General features: G+C 42.4%; 1 protein-coding gene across 3 annotated transcripts in view; it reads left to right on the plus strand.

Moving 5' to 3' along the window:
- Positions 1-17,546, plus strand: part of RAB28 (RAB28, member RAS oncogene family) — a 194,815-nt gene that overhangs the window by 27,293 nt on the left and 149,976 nt on the right. For all 3 annotated transcript variants that reach the window (XM_015823497.1, XM_015823496.1, XM_015823495.1), the window contains exon 2: positions 238-334. In XM_015823497.1, coding sequence (XP_015678983.1) covers positions 238-334 — 97 coding nt within the window. The remainder of the gene's footprint in view (positions 1-237; positions 335-17,546) is intronic.

The following is a 17,546-nucleotide window of genomic DNA, read 5'->3' on the forward strand; positions in this document are numbered from 1 at the left end:
TCTTTGTATAATATTCCAAATTGCAACATTTTTTATTTATTGTTAGTATTTAGTTAATTGATTAGTTACAGTAATATTTGAGTGATCCTAAAGTTGTGATGATGAGTAAAGTTTTTGCAGTATTACAAAATTGCTTAATATTACCATAAGTAAAAGAAATAAAGTATTAGAAATAATAGAGTTTAAATTTAGATTTTTTGTTCATTGTTTCTGAATTAAATATAATTTTCTTTTTAGACCTCCTTAGCTACTCGTTTTGTTCATGATACTTTTGGAAAGCAATACAAGCAAACCATAGGACTTGACTTCTTTTTGAAAAGAATAACACTCCCAGGTAAGATGAACTTAGAATACATTATATAAAAACAGGAATAAGAAGAAGAGCATAAGAAAATGTAATGTAATACTTCAGGAATGTGAACAAAACTTTGATGGAATAAGGACTCCTACCTTGGGCTGGGAGTTGGACTTGAAGACCTCCAAGGTGTCTTCCAGCTCTGTGATTCTATGATTCTATTAACAAGGTTCATTGCTAAATAAGTCTGTATTGTTGCACTATTTTATATTTTGCAAATACTATTTGAAATTATTAAATCTTTGATTTGGAACATGAATATGTAAATTCAGGAAAAATAGAACTTAAATGACCCTTTTGAACACATTAGGTTCTGAGGGATCCTTGGTGCTCTCTGAGCTTGCTTGTTTTCTTCCAGACATTTCACTACCCTAATTAGGTAACATCAGTTCTAGTAAATTTGCTGTCAGTTTATGTTCTGGTGTCTTGCCTGTCTGTGTGGGTGTGGGTGGTTTTAGGGATTCTTTGGTTGGACTGTTTACTAATGGCTCTTTGGCAGTTTCTTGATTGGGGTATTGCTTACTTGATTGTTGGTCTGAAGTTGATCTTGGAGCTAATTTATGCTGATCTGAGTGCTGATCTTGGAGTTAATCTATGCTTATCTGAGTACTAATTATTGGTGGAAAGGTGCTGGAGTCTTTTTTCTCTTTTGGACTAGTTCATTGTCTCTTTTGCATAGTCTATAGATGTTGTTAATATCTATGTATCTATTGATGGCTGATTTGTCAGAGTACCAGGCTTCTAGAAATTCCCTGGCAGTTTAGGATTTGGCCTGGTCTAGGATTGTCATATTTTCCCAGTTGAAACTATGGTTAAATCTTATATGTTATGAAATTAAAGAATTTTTGTCATGCCTTTTGACTGCCAGTTGATGTTCATGGATGCATTCTGCCAGTTTTCTGCCTGTTTGTCCTACATAGTGGTTGTTGCACTTGTTGCAGTTGTTACATTGTATGTTGTAGATGACTCCTGTTTTTTCTTCTGGGGTTGTTGGGTCTTTTGGTTTTCCTTACTAACACTGATGATGTTACCTAGTTAGGTTAATGAAATGTCTGCAAGAAAAGAAGCAAACGGTAAGGACCCACCCCACTTTGCATCTTAAGAAGACAGAACTCTTGGAATATTTCTTCCAACAGGCATCTTTATTAAGAGAAGATGGTTGCAGGCGTTCTAGACAGGACCTGAGGGCCCACTCCTACCATTCAAGGTTTTAAGCGTTCCCAAACAGCCCCTCACCCCACCGTCCTTCCAGCGACAATCCCAGGCGTTACATTTCCACCCCCTTTTCCTCACGGCCAGAGGAAGGGAGACTTCAAGAGAGTAGTACATGAAAGGTGATGGCCATATTGTTATGGTTAGTCCTCTTGGTGAGATCCACATTCAGTCCCTTTGAAGTTTTAATGAAGGAAGTGAGAGCCATAAACCCCTTTGCTCATCCCCCTTCCCCTTCATAGTATGACAGAGAGGGCAGAAATGGGGTTTTCCATAGTCGATAACTAGAGATGAAATATAATTGGATTCTGACATTCTGCCCCCTTAAAAATAAGAGAGATCCACCTGAAAAGAAAACAAAACAGATATAAAAGTTAGTCTGGCTTGTTAGGATACGCTGTGTGAAACTTCTTTAATAGCTTCGGGGCTCTGACATGATGTTTATGGACCCACTCGTTTTGTGAGGCAGGGAGGTGTTTCCATGCTACTAGGTACTGAGTTGCTCCATGATATCTCCTAGAATCTAGGATTTCCTTTATCTCGAAGTGTTGTTTGCCCTCCACCATGATTGGAGGTGGTGGGGGGATTTTTGGCCGTAACAATAACTGATGCTCTCTTTTCAGCAAGCTGCAACGAAAAATTGGGTGTATTTGCCTGAGATTTTTGGGTAATTCTAATTCTACTCTTACTGGGTTTATGATTCTTTTAATTGGAAAAGGTCCTATATATTTTGGTTCAAGTTTTTTACAGGGTTGTAGGGACTTTAGGTATTTTGTAGATAAGTACACCATTTCTCCTATAACGAATGGTGTAGGCTCAACCCTTTTTTTATCGGCTTGTGCTTTGTATGCCTGCCTAGCTTCATCTAGTGCTTTTCTAACTATTGGCCAGGTGTTTTGTAATTGTTCCATCCATTCTTTTAGTGATGGGATCGCCGGTTCGTTTGGGGTTAGTTCTGGCATGGGGTTGAAACTTTGACCAGTAGCTATTTGAAAAGGAGTGTAACCTATGCTGGAGTGGACTGCATTATTGTAGGCAACTTCTGCGAAAGGGAGTAGGTCCGTCCAATCGGACTGCTGGAAATTAATAAAGCATCTTAAATATTGCTCAAGTACTGAGTGACAATGTTCTGTTTGTCCATCCCCTTGTGGATGATGGCTAGATGTCAGTCCCTGAGTGGTCCCTAAGAGGGATAAAAATTTCTTCCAAAATGCAGACGTAAATTGCACTTCCCTATCAGATATGATGCGTTGGGGTGCCCCATGCAATCTTTAAATATGCTGGATGAAAAGTTTTGCTAAGGCTTTTGCGGTGGGAATCTTTTGGCAAGGGATAAAGTGCACCTGTTTGGAAAACAAGTCTGTGACCGTCCAGACAACAGTATTCCCATTGCTTTCTGGTAATTCCACTATAAAATCCATGGCTATTTCCCCCCAGGGGGCTGAGGGATTTGCCACTGTTTGTAACAGTCCGGGCGATTTCCCTTACAACCTCTTTGCAGTTGCACACTTTGGGCAGCTGGCCACGTAACTTTCTATGTCCTTTTTTATGGATGGCCAACAAAATTGCCGTTTAATTAAGTGTAATGTTTTTACAAATCCAAAATGCCTTGCTGATTTTGTGTCGTGGCAAAGCTGCATGAATGTGACTCTTTGGGTTGTAGGTATATATAACGTTTCCCNTGCCTTCAAGGAACTGGCGCCACGTGAGTAATGACCAACGTATCCCGTATGCCTCTTTCTCCCACACGGGCCAGCGCTGTTCCGTTTCCGTGAGTTTCTTGGATGTATACGCACAGGGTTGCAATACCCCTTCATTGTTTTCTTGTAATAGTACAGCCCCCACTGCCACTTCACTTGCATCCGCCTGTATTATGAAGGGCTTATCCATGTCTGGGTGCCTCAGTACTGGTTCGGCAGAAAAAAGTCTTTAATCTCTCAAACGCTGCTTGGCACTCCATTGTCCATGTTAGTGGCTGGCTAGGTTTTACTGAGGATGCTCCCTTCGTTTTTAGTAAGTTCGTGAGGGGCAGGGCTATATGGGCAAATGAGGGGATGAATTGGCGGTAAAAGTTTGCGAAGCCCAGGAAACTTTGCAGTTGCTTTCATGTGCGGGGTGGTGCCCATTCTAATACTGCTTTAACCTTCTCTGGGTCCATTTCAATGCCCTGTGGTAATATGTGATAACCTAGGTAGTCTATCCTTTCCTGGTGGAATTCGCATTTCGAGAGTTTGGCATATAGGTGGGCGGCTCGCAGTTTCTTAAAAACCGCTCTGACTAGGTTGACATGTTCCTCTTTTGATTCGGTGAAGATAAGAATGTCGTCTAAGTAAACCAGGACCCTTTTAAATAGGTGCTCCCTTAGAACGTCATTGATTAATTGCATAAATACTGCGGGGCCCCCTTTTAATCCAAATGGCAAGACTTTGAATTGGTAGCACCCCATGGGGCAGTTAAATGCGGTCTTCCATTCATCCCCTTCCTTAATTCTCACGCGATAGTAAACTTCCCTTAGGTCTAGTTTAGTAAAAAATTTCCCTTTCGAGAGGTATGACAACATGTCCTTCATGAGGGGCAGGGGGTATAGGTTGCTTTCACTGATTGTATTCAGGGACCTATAATCCACGCATAAGCGTAAAGAGCCGTCCTTCTTCTGTCTAAAGAGGACCAGGGCAGCCACTTTAGGTTTGACTGGCTCAATGAACCCCCTTTCTAGGTTTTTCTTTATGAATCTTTCCATTTCCTCCTTTTCCTTTGGTCTCATGGAGTATAATCTGGGCTTTGGGAGTTTTGCCCCAGGCTTGAATTCAATGGCACAGTCCGTGGGTCGGTGGGGGGGGAGCTCATCCGCCCTCTCCTCACTGAAAACTTCAGCAAGATCTCTGTATTCCTCTGGTATTTCTGGTAGTACCTTTTCCTCTCCCATGGATGCTTTTTCCATTCTTAATTTTGGTAGCTCCCCTTGGGATTTTAAGTCCATAGGGTCCCCTTTCGGGAAATTGATTTCTGCCGTCCTCCAATTCACCCAGGGATTCCATTTTTTTAACCATTCCATCCCTAGGATCATCGGGCATTTCATGTCTGCGGTCACTACAAACGTTATGTCTTCCTCATGTTTGCCCAGGGAGAGGTGTATTGGTAAAGTGGCTAGGGTAGCTGGCACCCCCCTGCTATGGAGCCATCTAACTGGCCAAATGAGATTGGTTGTTCCAGTCTCCTTGACGGAATGCCCAGATTCCCCACTAGCGTCGGGCTAATGAGGCAGCGGGTGCAGCCAGAGTCTATTAAGGCTTTCACCTTCATAGCTTCGGGCATGGGGGGAATTAATATAGTCACTGTCTTGAGGATGGGTGCGATGGGTCCACTTACCAGGGGTTCACCCTCCGAGCTGTCGTCTGAGGCGTCCACCAGCCCTGCGGTGTAGGCTGGAGTTCTTTCCTCCTGATGAGCAGAGGTGGGGGATTCCACAGCCTCCATCATTCTCATGGTAGGTTCTTTTGGCTTAGCTGGAGACTTCCCGGATTTGCTGGCCAGTGAACTGTCTGGGTTGTGCTGGAGGGCTTTTGAGCGGCATTCTACAGCCTGATGCCCCTCTCTCCCACACTTGAAACACCCCATTTGCTTCTTGGCTCTAGCCGATGGCTTCAATGGTTCACATGTCGACTCAGGCGGTGAGCAGCTCCATTGTTTTCCTCGGCGGTGCCTCTTCAGTAGGTCAATCTCTGCTTCCTCTGCCAGGACGTACCATTCGTCAAGTTGGTGTGGGTCCCCTCGGGGCAGGCAAGCGTCATATAGATCGTAATTTAGTTCGTCTTTGAAATGGCTAAGGAGGATGTCTTCCGGCCAGTTCAGTTTGCTGGCAATGGCCTGGAATTTTTGCATATATTCGGCTACCGAGCGTTTGCCTTGCCTCATCGTTTTGATCCTTTCGTGGGCTTTGCGATCAGCCAGGGGGTCCTCAAATTGCCTTCTTAGAGAGGACATGAAATGGTTGAAATCATTGAGCTCTGGGGCATTGGAATCGTGCAAGTTTACCACCCAATCTGCGGCCGGCCCGTCCAGGGCAGATTGCACGATCCGGATACGGGCTTTGTCGCTGGGGATTTGCCGCCCGTATTCCTCCATATAGCTGATGACTTGGGTTAGGAAAAACCCCAAGCGTGTCGGCTCCCCATTGAATTTCACCTCCAGCGGCGGGAGTCTTTGAATGGATCGGTGCCTTTGTTGTCGGTGGTAGTGTCTTCCATCCAGATCGCCATCTGCGGATCGGCGGGGAGTGGGGACTACTGGATCAGCAGACATCCCCGGGGCTGCAGGTTCCACTTCCTCTTTGTTGTCTCTCCCATTGCGGCTCAAGGAGCTGGGGCGGCCATAGGGCTCTGAATTCTCCTCTCCTAGGGAGCTGAGAGTTCTCTTCATCAGGTCGATAGCTTTCTCTAGAATCCAGCCCGAGTACAGTGCCCAGCTCCCTTCCTCTTCACTCGTGTGCAGGGATTTCCCCATCTCCTGCTTCCATTCTGGTTGTTTGCCCCCCCGTCTCAGGGTCACCTTTCTTGATTTCTTTTCCCACTCGCCTTTCTTTCCAAAGCCCATTGACCACCGAGGTTTGTGGTCCCGTGTCTCTACCACCTCTTCTCCTGAGGAATCTGACCTCTCAGATCCCGATATCTGGCAGGGTTTCAGTCAGGGCAGTGGCTCCCTTTCCGGGGAGTTTTCTCCCTTCCCTGCTCCGTCGTCTGACATGGTAATTTTTGCAAAGTCCCCCGGCAAGGTTCTCCCTTCCAGGTGGACTAATTCTGCAAGTCCTGTCTAATGTAAGGACCCACCCCACTTTGCATCTTAAGAAGACAGAACTCTTGGAATATTTCTTCCAACAGGCATCTTTATTAAGAGAAGATGGTTGCAGGCATTTTAGACAGGACCTGAGGGCCCACCCCTACCATTCAAGGTTTTTTTTTTTACAAAATTTTATTTATAATACAGTTAAAAGAAACATTGGATATAATGCGACATTCCAGTGTATACATTCTTATCAAATTATTCCACATTTTACAATCGATTCTTCATCTCTAAATATACATCTAAATTTTATATACAATACTTAATCTATTTCTCTATTTGCTAACCTAAAATTACATATATTTCTATCTTAACGCTAGCCTATAATCCCAAACATCCTCCTCAAATCCCTCCAGCAGTAAAATTTATCCCAGGTTTTGAAATAAACTGATCTACATTTGTCTTTCAATACCATTGTAAGCCTGTCCATTTCCGCATATGATAATATTTTATATAATATCTCTTCCTCTGTGGGAATGTCTTTGCTCTTCCATTTTTGCGCGAACGCTATCCTAGCTGCAGTCAAGATATGTAACAGCAAATAGATTGTTCCCTTATTGTATTTCTCTGTAGTTATTCCCAACAGGAAAAGTTCAGGTTTTAACTCTAAGTCCAACATTAATATATCTTTCAGCCAACTTCGTATCCTATTCCAATACTCACAAGCCTTTGAGCATTCCCACCACATATGATAATATGATCCTATTGCTGTTTTACATTTCCAGCATAAAGGTGAGATGTTTGGACCCATTTTTGCTAACCTTGCGGGTGGGAAGTGCCATCTGTAAAACATCTTATAGAGATTTTCCTTGTACGAGGTAGCTAGAGTGAGTTTCCTATTTCTTTCCCACAGTTCTTGCCAAATATGCAGATCGATACTGAAACCAAAATCCCTACTCCAAATTAGCATAGTGTCCTTGACCTGTTCTTCATACATTGCCTGATCTAAAAGAAAGTGATATATTTTTTTAATCATTTTATCCTCGGGCCTTAATAATATTTTGTCTAGTTCTGTCGGTTCTATTTTTATACCCCACTCTTTTTTGTCTTTCCTATATCTTGCTTGTAGTTGGAGGTACGCCCACCATTCTAATTCTATCCCTGCATCTTGAAGATTTTTCCTCAATTTTAATTCTCCTCTCTCGTCTAATATGTTTTTATAAGTTATTACTTTCCCTAACTGGATAAACATTGGGTGTATATACATTTCTAATGTTGAAATCCAATTGGGAACTTGCCTATAATTCTGTTGCCGGATTTTGGTCCATACATCAATTAACACCCGTCTAATATAGTGCCTCCGGAAGTACTGGTGAACTTTATGTTTCTTGTCCCATAACATAGCATGCCATCCAGTCTGCATGTCATGACCTTCCAATTTTAATAATCTCCGGTTTTCCAATCGAATCCAATCCCGCACCCATAGTAAAATTGTAGATTGATAGTATTTTTCCAGGTCAGGGAGACCAAGACCCCCTCTTTCCTTAGCATCCTGTAATAATTTTAATTTAATCCTTGCTTTTTTCCCTTGCCAAATGAATTTAAGTATGGATTGGTTGAAATTTTGAAAAAATTCCTTTTCTAATTTAATTGGTATACATTGAAACAGAAATAACATTTTAGGTAGTACGTTCATTTTGATTACGGGGATTCTACCCATAAAAGAGAGCTGAAGGTTTGTCCAGGTATCCAAGTCAGTTTTAATCTGTTCCATTAATTTATCATAATTGTCTCTTTTAATTGTCACACACCTAGCTGTTAATTGTATTCCTAAGTATCTTATTTTCTTTGTGATCTGAATGCCTAATCTATCAGCTAGTTCATTTTTCTGTGTTCTAATCATATTCTTCACAAGCATTTTAGTTTTTTCCTTATTTATCTTCAGGCCTGCCATTTTACCATATTCACCCAGTACTTCCATTAGCCTTATCCCTGACTGTAGTGTCTCTTCGATTATAAAAACAAGATCGTCCCCAAAGGTTTGCAATTTGAAAATTTCTCTCTTGATCTCTAAACCTTTAATCTGCTCATCTTTCCGAATCATTCTATTTAGTACCCCCAGGGATAATATAAACAATAGTGGAGATAATGGACAACCTTGCCTTGTACCTTTTTGGATTTGAAAGCTTTTAGTAGTTTCTCCGTTAATTATCACTTTAGCTACCTGTTTGGAATAAATTGCTTTGAACTTGTTTATGAAATTCTCCCCAAAATCCATATATTCCAATTGGTTAAACATAAAATCCCATTTCACATTGTCGAATGCTTTTTGTGCATCAAGAAAGATTAATCCCATTTGTTTTTCATTGTGAGCCTCATAGTATTCCAATACGTCCAATATGATCCTGACATTATTTCTTATGTATCTGTTGGGTAGAAAACCATTTTGATCCGTATGTATGAATTTTACTAAGAATCTTTCAAGATGTTTTGCCATTATGGCCATGAAAATTTTATAGTCCAAATTTAATAATGAAATGGGCCTATAGTTTTTAATGAACGCCAAATCTGAATTATCCTTAGGGATCAAAGTGATAGTTGCTTCTTCCCATGAAGTCGGAATTTTCGCATTCTTCAAAACCTCGTTGAATAGATCTATTAATATTGGACTTAGAGATTCTTGCATAATTTTGTATATTTCTATTGGTAAACCGTCCGGACCTGGGGCTTTATTGTTTTTTTGTTTCTTAATTGCCTCAGATAGTTCTAAAGGTGTTATCTCTTTGTTTAACATATTTTTAATCTCTTCTGGAACTTTCGGTAGATCAGCTAATTGCAAATATTTTAGTATATCATCATTATTTTTCCGTTCTACATCTTTATATAATTTCTTATAAAACTCATAGGCCACCGTTTTCTTCCTTTCATTCTGATATACCAACTCTCCTTTTTCATTGTATAGTTTGGTAATCCTCTTTTCGTCGTTATGTTTCTTTATTCTATAGGCCAACCATCTACCTGGTTTATTGGCGTTTTCAAATTTTTTTTGTTTAGTACGTTTTATTTGTTGCCCCAGTTCTTCCTTTTCAGTGATATTCATCTTATGTTTAATTAAATCTATTTGCTGTTTCAGATCACGCCTTTGCGGTTCATTTTGTAAGTTTTCCTCAACCCTGCTAAGTTCTTCTTGAAGATTTCTTTGTCGCTGTATTTTAATTTTATTTTTCCTAGCCATATAAACAATTGCGACACCTCTCATGTAGGCTTTGGCTGTATCCCATAAGTTTTGGCAATTTCATCTGAAAAAATAGGCCCATTTGATCTTCCAATTTCAATTTAAATTCTTTGTGGTTTAAAATTGCTCTTTTCAGAGTCCACCTCCTTATTTTCTTTTGCCCTCTCCATCTAATTGTGATTGGATTGTGGTTAGCCCACGAATTTGTATCAATTATGACATCTTCCACTTCCAAATTTAGGTCTGTTGACAACCACGCCATATCAATTCTGGACCATGAGAGATGTCGCCCTGAATAATACGTATACTGCTTTTTCCCTGTATTCCTCTCCCTCCAAATATCCTGAATGTTAAACTCCTCCGCCATTTCTAGAAAAGTACTGGGTAATGTTGGTCTAATTCCTTTTCTAGTCTTATCACTTTTATAATCCAATTGTCTATCTGTGATCGCATTGAAGTCTCCCATTATACAAATGTTATCATATTCGAACTCACTAATAATGCTATGTAGTTTTTTATAGAATTGTTTCTGACCTTCATTTGGAGCATAGATTCCCACAAGTGCTATTTTTATTTTGTTCAAAATTGCTTCTATTATTAAGATTCTACCATCTTCATCATTATAAATATGTTTTGTTGGAATTTCCTCCTGCTTTTTTTTGTTGTGAGAATGCTGAAAACCTATTTCCCAGCTTGGAGCAGTTTAATAAATGTTGATGCTGTTTTTTTTATATGGACTTCTTGTAGAATTATTATATCCAAATTCATCTTGCCCAGTTTATTTAAGAATTTTTTCCTCTTTGATGGGGAGTTAAAACCATTAACGTTCAGGGATATAATCTCAATTCCTTCTTTTGCCTCTTTATCTGTATTTAGATCTTGTTACTATTGTTGGTCTAGACTCTTTAACTTGTACTTCTCTTTCCACTGGCATCCTTGTTGATCTAACCTCTTTAATTGCTTTAAGTCTATCCTCGTCATATTTCCCGTTGTCTTTTTTAATCTCTATGTCATCACCTCTCCCAGTTCCCTTATCTTTAATTTGTAATTCCTTCTGTGGCCTGTGGCAGGAACTCACCTTCTTCTCTTGCCTGTCTTTCAACTAGTTCCTCCTCGCTTCCAAAATTTTGTCTATAGAATTCCTCTACTTTGTCTATTGTATCCAGCTGAAGCCTCTTTTCCTGCCACACAACTATAATCCCTTCCGGTACCAACCATCTAAAATTAATATTTTTTCTTATCAATTTAGAAATTATTCGTTGGTAAGGTCTTCTCATATTTCTCACCTTTCTAGGTACTTGCTTAAGCACAATTAGTTGTCTGCCTTGGTATTCCAATGGATCGTCTCTGGTTCTAAATAATATTTCATTTCAGACAGATTTCTTAATGAATCTAATATGGACTTCTCTGGGGAGGTTGTGCCGTCTCACGTAGTTCGTGTGAATCCTATAAATCTCATCTATCTCACTGGCCATCTCCTCTTTACTAGTCCCTAGGGCCCTCGCCAGAATATCTGTCACCATTACTGGTAAATCTTCACCTTTCATCTCTCTGATATTTTGGAACCGTAGGTAATGAGCAGCCTTCTCTACTTCCAGGGAAATAACTGTCAATTCTAATTCTCTGTTCGCCTGAACTAATCTCTCATTCATTTCATCTACTCTCTGTTCTTCTTTTCCCATTCTTTCTTCCATTTCCTGTAATTTTTGTTCGTTTTTCATGATCTGTTGCTGAAAGCACTCAAATTTTCCATCCATAGACCTCATCTTTTCCTTAAGTTCCCCTGTATCATTTCTCACTTCCCCTATCTCTTTTTTTTAAGTCTTCATGATTTTTACACATTACCTCTTGCATTGATTGCAACATTAGTTGCAGATCTTTAAATGAGTTTGCTCTGTCTCTTTGTGTCACCTCTTCCAGGGATCTTTGCCTAGCTGGGCTTGGTTCCATTTTTGAGGTATGTGTTGTCTGCTTCTTCCCTATTCCAACTCTCGTGAGATTAGGAATGCTTGTCATCTTTCTCAGCTCTTCAAACCAGCCACCCCACTTATTTACAGTTTCTACGTTTCTCTCCAGAGTATCTAAGTTGTCACTATTAAAACTAAGTATGTTATGCTTTGTATATAATAGTAACTTATCAATTAAATATATTGAATACAGATATTCATATACTTAACCCTATATTTAACAAAAACCAATATCCACAATAAACTTATCAGTAAATATAGTCCAGAATCAATTTTTGGTTAAAAGCTAGAGTCCATAATTTCAAAAAGTTCAATGTTTATGTATTTTCCTTATGGTTCCTTATAGTATCTTTTAAGTTTTGAGGTCAAGAAAAAAGATACTACTTTCTAATTTATACTTACAGACAAGACTAAGTGTATTTTTAAGGCACAAGTTTGCTGTTTCCTCTTATCCTCTTTCCCTTCTTTCCTCTCCACTTTCCCTCCTGAGTTGTTCTCAGTTCAGCCAGCAGGTGTCTCTCTTGCTTTATCTCTAGTGTTCAGTCTACAGTCTCAGAACAAAATGTCTGCTTCCTTAGCTTTTTCCGCACTTTCACTCCGTGGTCTGACATCTGGCAGGGTTTCATTCGGGGCAGTGGCTCCCTTTCCGGGGAGTTTTCTCCCTTCCCTGCTCCATCGTCTGACATGCTAATTTTGCAAAGTCCCCCGGCAAGGTTCTCCCTTCCAGGTGGACTAATTCTGCAGGTCCTGTCTAATGTAAAGACCCACCCCACTTTGCATCTTAAGAAGACAGAACTCTTGGAATATTTCTTCCAACAGGCATCTTTATTAAGAGAAGATGGTTGCAGGCGTTCTAGACAGGACCTGAGGGCCCACCCCTACCATTCAAGGTTTTAAGTGTTCCCAAGCAGCCCCCCCACCCCACCGTCCTTCCAGCGACAATCCCAGGCGTTACATTTCCACCCCCTTTTCCTCACGGCCGGCGGAAGGGAGACTTCAGAGAGTAGTACATGAAACAATTAAACCCAAAATTTATGTTACTAAATGAGAAACTTGTGAATTGATTTTTGCCTCATTTTATGACTTTTCTTTTCACATTTGTTAAGTGAATCACTGCAGTTGTAAATTAGTAACACCATTGTTAAGTGAATCTGGCTTTCCCATTGCCTTTTCAGAATATCACAAAAGATGATAATCCCAGGGCTTTGCAGCCATCATAAATAAGAACCAGTTGTCAAGCATCTGAATGTAAATCACATAACTATGGGGATGCAACCGTCATAAGTGTAAACAATGTCATAAGTCACTTTTTTCAGTGCCATTGTAACTTTGAATGGTCACTAAATGAACTATTGTAAGTCAAGGACTACCTTTATAAATATTTATAATATTTATAGAGGTATTAGCAAATGAAAAGTTTATCTTGTATATAAGATAGACTTTTCATTTGCTAATACCTGTATAAATATTGTGAATATTTATACTTCTAGAACAGACATGTCAAACATAAGGCCCAGGGGCCAGATGCGGCCCACGAAGTGGTTTCATGTGGCCCGCGAAGCCATCCTGGAAACAGTGAGGAAACGGCCCCCGCTGCCTTGGCCCTGGCCCAGGCTGGCTGGGAGCCAATGTACAATTTTGTGGTGGCCATCTATGGTGAAACACATTCAGTCGTCTGGAAACACCAGGCTGTCTGGAACCAGTGAGGAACCAGCACCTGCCGTGTCGACCCCACCCCCTGGGGAGGTGTCACTCTTTGTGAGGAATGAAGAAATGCACCATCGCCTGGAAGTGTCCAGCAAATGGCCCTTGCCTACTTCACATATCCGGCTTGATGGGCTCCAGGGGAGGGGTTTCGGCAGGCAGTGGGGCGCTCTCCTCACAGTGCCGAGAGGCTGAGCTGGGTGGACCATGCCTTGGCACTTGCCCTGCTCCCACCCCTTTCTGCCAGAGACCCTCAGATCTGTCCCACTCCTGCCCAGGCCCCCACAGGCACTGTTGACGTGAACGATGTAGAGCTAGCCATGCGGCCCTCAATTAAATTGAGTTTGATACCCCTGGACTAATCAAAGAATATTAACCTTGTTCTTCTAGAACAGGGGTGTCAAACTCAATTTCATTGAGGGCCGCATCAGCATTGCGGTTGCCCTCGGGTGGCCGGGTGGGTTTGGCCAGGGTAGTTGCGGCCTACTGGGTGGGCGTGGATGGATGGGTGTGGCCTATTAGGTGGGCATGGCCAGCTCTACATCGTTCGCGTCAAGGGTGCCTGTGGGGGCCTGGGCAGGAGTGGGACAGATCTGAGGGCCTCTGGCAGAAGGGGGGTGGGACCAGGGCAAGTGCCAAGGCAAGGTCCACTGGAGGAGCCTCACCGTTCCTCTCAGGCCATGCCGGGCGGCTGGATGTGGTGTGGGCTGCCTGGAGCCCTGGGCAATAGAGGTCAAACGCCCAGCCTGGCCCTTGAGCACCCACAGCACCAATCCTAGCCCCACTTCCCCAAGGGGGTGCCCAGCTGCACTTACCTCCTTAAGGCTGCTGCTGTGCTTGCTCTCCTTAGCCAGGTTGCTCATGATGAGTACGAGGGCAAAGTCAAAGGGAGGCCCATTCCCTCTCCATGGCAGGAGACCCGGCTTTGTATCCAAAGCTTCCTTAGCAATAGGATGGGAGACCCCCAATATAGGCCAGGAGGAGGGGGCAAGGGGATGGTAAAAGGGCAGCAGGGCAGGACTAAGGCAGGATTTCCCTCAGACCCTCCCTATCCTTCTTTCCTTCCTTCCTTCCTAAGTACAGAGTGGTGGGAACATATTTGAGATGAGGGATGGAGAAAAACAGGCAAGAAACGCAGCTGGGGAGGTGTCACTCTTCGTGAGGAATGAAGAAATGCATCATCGCCTGGAACAGGCCAGCACATGGCCCTCACCTACTTCACATATCTGGCTTAGTGGGCTCTGGGGGAGGGGATGCCATGAGCAGCGTGAGAGTCAACGTTACCTGCGCAATGCCGCCCAGCCCCCAGCCTGCCCGGTTTCGGCAGGCAGTGGGGCACTCTCCTCACAGCGCCGAGAGGCTGAGCCAGGTGGCACAAACCTGAAAAGAAGCACGCCACCGCCTAGCCCCCAGCCTGCCTGGTCTTGGCAGGCAGCGAGGCGCTCTCCTCACAGTGCCGAGAGGTTGAGCTGGGCGATGCGAAGCTCGCCAGCTTTGCACCTTGCTGCCTGCTGAAACTGGGCAGGCTGGGGGCTAGCACTTCTCATTAGTTTCGCGCCACCCAGCTCAACCTCTCGGCGCTGTGAGGAGAGCGCCCCACTGCCTGCCAAAACCCCTCTCCCGGAACCCATCAAGCCAAATATGTGAAGTAGGCGAGGGCCATTTGCTGGCCATTTCCAGGCGATGGTGCATTTCTTCATTCCTCACAAAGAGTGACACCTCCCCAGCATGCACCCAAGGGGTGGGGCTGACACGGCAGGTGCTGGTTCCTCACTGTTTCCAGACGGCCTTGTGGAGCTAAGACTGAATGTGTTTTGGCATAGATGGCCACCACAAAATTGTACATTGGCTCCCGGCCAGCCTGGGCCAGGGCCAAGGCAACGGGGGCCGTTCCCTCACTGTTTCCAGGATGGCTTCGCGGGCCACAAGAAACCACTTCGCGGGCCGCATCCGGCCCCCGGGTCTTGTGTTTGACATGTCTGTACTAATGTCACAATGCCCCCTTTAGCTCTCCCACCCACCTTACTTGGAACTGCTGGGATAGAGTTACCCCAGTAACCATCTAACTGTATCTCTGTAGAGGCCCAGGTTTCCTGTAAAAAGAGAATGTCAAATTGAGATAGATAGTAAAAAAAATGTTGGTCTTTTGATGGCACAGACCAACCCGCTATATTCCTGGTTATAATGGAGAGGGGATCATCTTTTGCAGCTCATCAGGAGATTTGATTTATACAAAGGGAAGTTGTAGAGTTGTTGCAATGGCTTGAGGTATTGGAGCCTCTACTGGCCCCTGTGTATCTTGGCTTCTGCTTTCCATGAACTCATATTCTTGCAAACTCTTGCCCCCTAGGGGAAAAGTAAGAGGCTCAATTATAGGGGAAACCAAATCAATAAGCGGTTCAGCCGTATCGATTGTGACCAATAAGGATTTCTTTAGGTTTTCTAACTTGAATAGTATATTATCTTGTTCACTCCTTGGGAGAGTGCCAAAAGCATTAATAAGCCCAGTTTCTGTGCTATTAAGTACATCTTCTCCAAACGGGGCTGGCTTACTCTCACTTTCTCCCTCTCCCTTTCCCAGGGTTGAGAATGCGGAAGAGACAGCAACCTTGGGAGCTTGCATGTTCGCAGAAAGCTCTGATGGGAGAGATTTGAAAGGAGGCTAGATAAGCCTTCATCTTAAATAGCATCAGCGGTATGGTGGGCTGTTTAAAGGAGAGAAATATCCGCTTCCAATTTGGGGCCTCACGGTCTCACCTTGTGGTGGATGCACCAACAGCCCCGCCCAGCCGGCCCATTTCTTCTGCAGCTGCTTGTTGCTGCTCGCGCAAGCCCCTGACCTTTTCGCCATCAGAGGCCTTCAGGAAATGCCTCTGCAGCTGAGAATGGAGCTCCGGATTGATGCATGCGGTGCCCCCGGCCTTCATTTTGCCATCAGAGGCCTTCTGGAAAGGCCTCTAGAGCCTATGGATTCAATCTGTAGCTCTGTGATTGGCTGCAGAGGCCTTTTGGAAAGTATTTTACCCACAAGGTAAAAGTGCATTACTAAGAAAAAGGGAAAGTATTTTACCCACAAGGAGTATTTGCTGGATGGCTGTTAACAAATAATGAAAATAATTTGTGACATAGTAACTCACAAAATTATATTGTATTTTGTTTATAGGCTTGTATCCAAAATCTACTTTATGTGTGTCTATTTGGGGGTTTACTTTTTTGTTTCTAAAACAGTCCAGGAAACAGTGATATGGCTGAGGATGAGTGTAAATTGCCATCCAGTCAGGAATCCGCCCTGAGCTAATGAGTTGTTAGGCAGGCTGAATCCTTCATGGAACCCCCAGTGCATTTATCACTGTACCATTGAGAGAGGGTGAATGTGCTCTATGTGCTGTTATTTTTTTGGTTTTTATGGCCTACCATGCCTTTAATCATATTATCATCTTAAGAGATGGGGTATATTTAAGATAAAGTACAGTAGTTAACAGTTTAGATCACTTATTTTATGCCTTTGAAAATTTAAAAAACCTAAACATAGCTGCTAATCCATTTTTTTGCCCAGTTTAAATGGCCTTAATTATTTGGGCATAACAGAATAATTATCTTGTGCAGATATTGTGCTGGACCTGAAGATTCTTTTGCCCTGCTCTTCAGATTGCCATCAGATGCAGTGAGGGGGGAGCAGGGATCCTGAGAAGGGATTTGTCTTTGTGATGGTACTTTTGCTGTAGAATGGAAAAGGTCCTCCCCTCCCCCCAATCTTTGTCATCCTTTGGGAACTTAATAAAGATACAGCCATTTGCCTTGGCCTCTTAAGTAGCTCATCTTTTAGGCTAACATTACCAGTAAAATGTTAAATTTCTTTTTTTTTTTTTTTTTTTTTTCTCAATTTTTTTTTTATTATTTTCAACATAAGAAAAAAGCAAACACAAGTACATCACAATTGGAAAAAAAAAACCCTCCCCACCCCCCACCCGGACTTCCCAAACCTAATCCCAGGATACTATCCATCTAAAAGTAACCTTATATTAATATCCCTAACTCCACAAAGTATAATTCTACATAAATAGGTGAGATATAAGTATATATATAAAAAAAAGAAAAAAAAAATTTTTTTTATCTAAAAACCTAACCTATATTCAATCATTCTATGCTTATTTTGAATATAAACAATCCATCTTCTCCATATTGATAAAAATTGTTCATTTGAGTGGTCCTTCAAATAAGCCGAAATCTTTGCCATTTCAGCAAGATGCGAAACCTTCACTCTCCAATCCTCTATTGTAGGTAAAACTTGACT

The sequence above is a fragment of the Protobothrops mucrosquamatus genome, unplaced genomic scaffold, assembly GCF_001527695.2.
Source record: "Protobothrops mucrosquamatus isolate PMUCROS unplaced genomic scaffold, P.Mucros_1.0 scaffold1887, whole genome shotgun sequence".
Taxonomy (NCBI): domain Eukaryota; kingdom Metazoa; phylum Chordata; class Lepidosauria; order Squamata; family Viperidae; genus Protobothrops; species Protobothrops mucrosquamatus.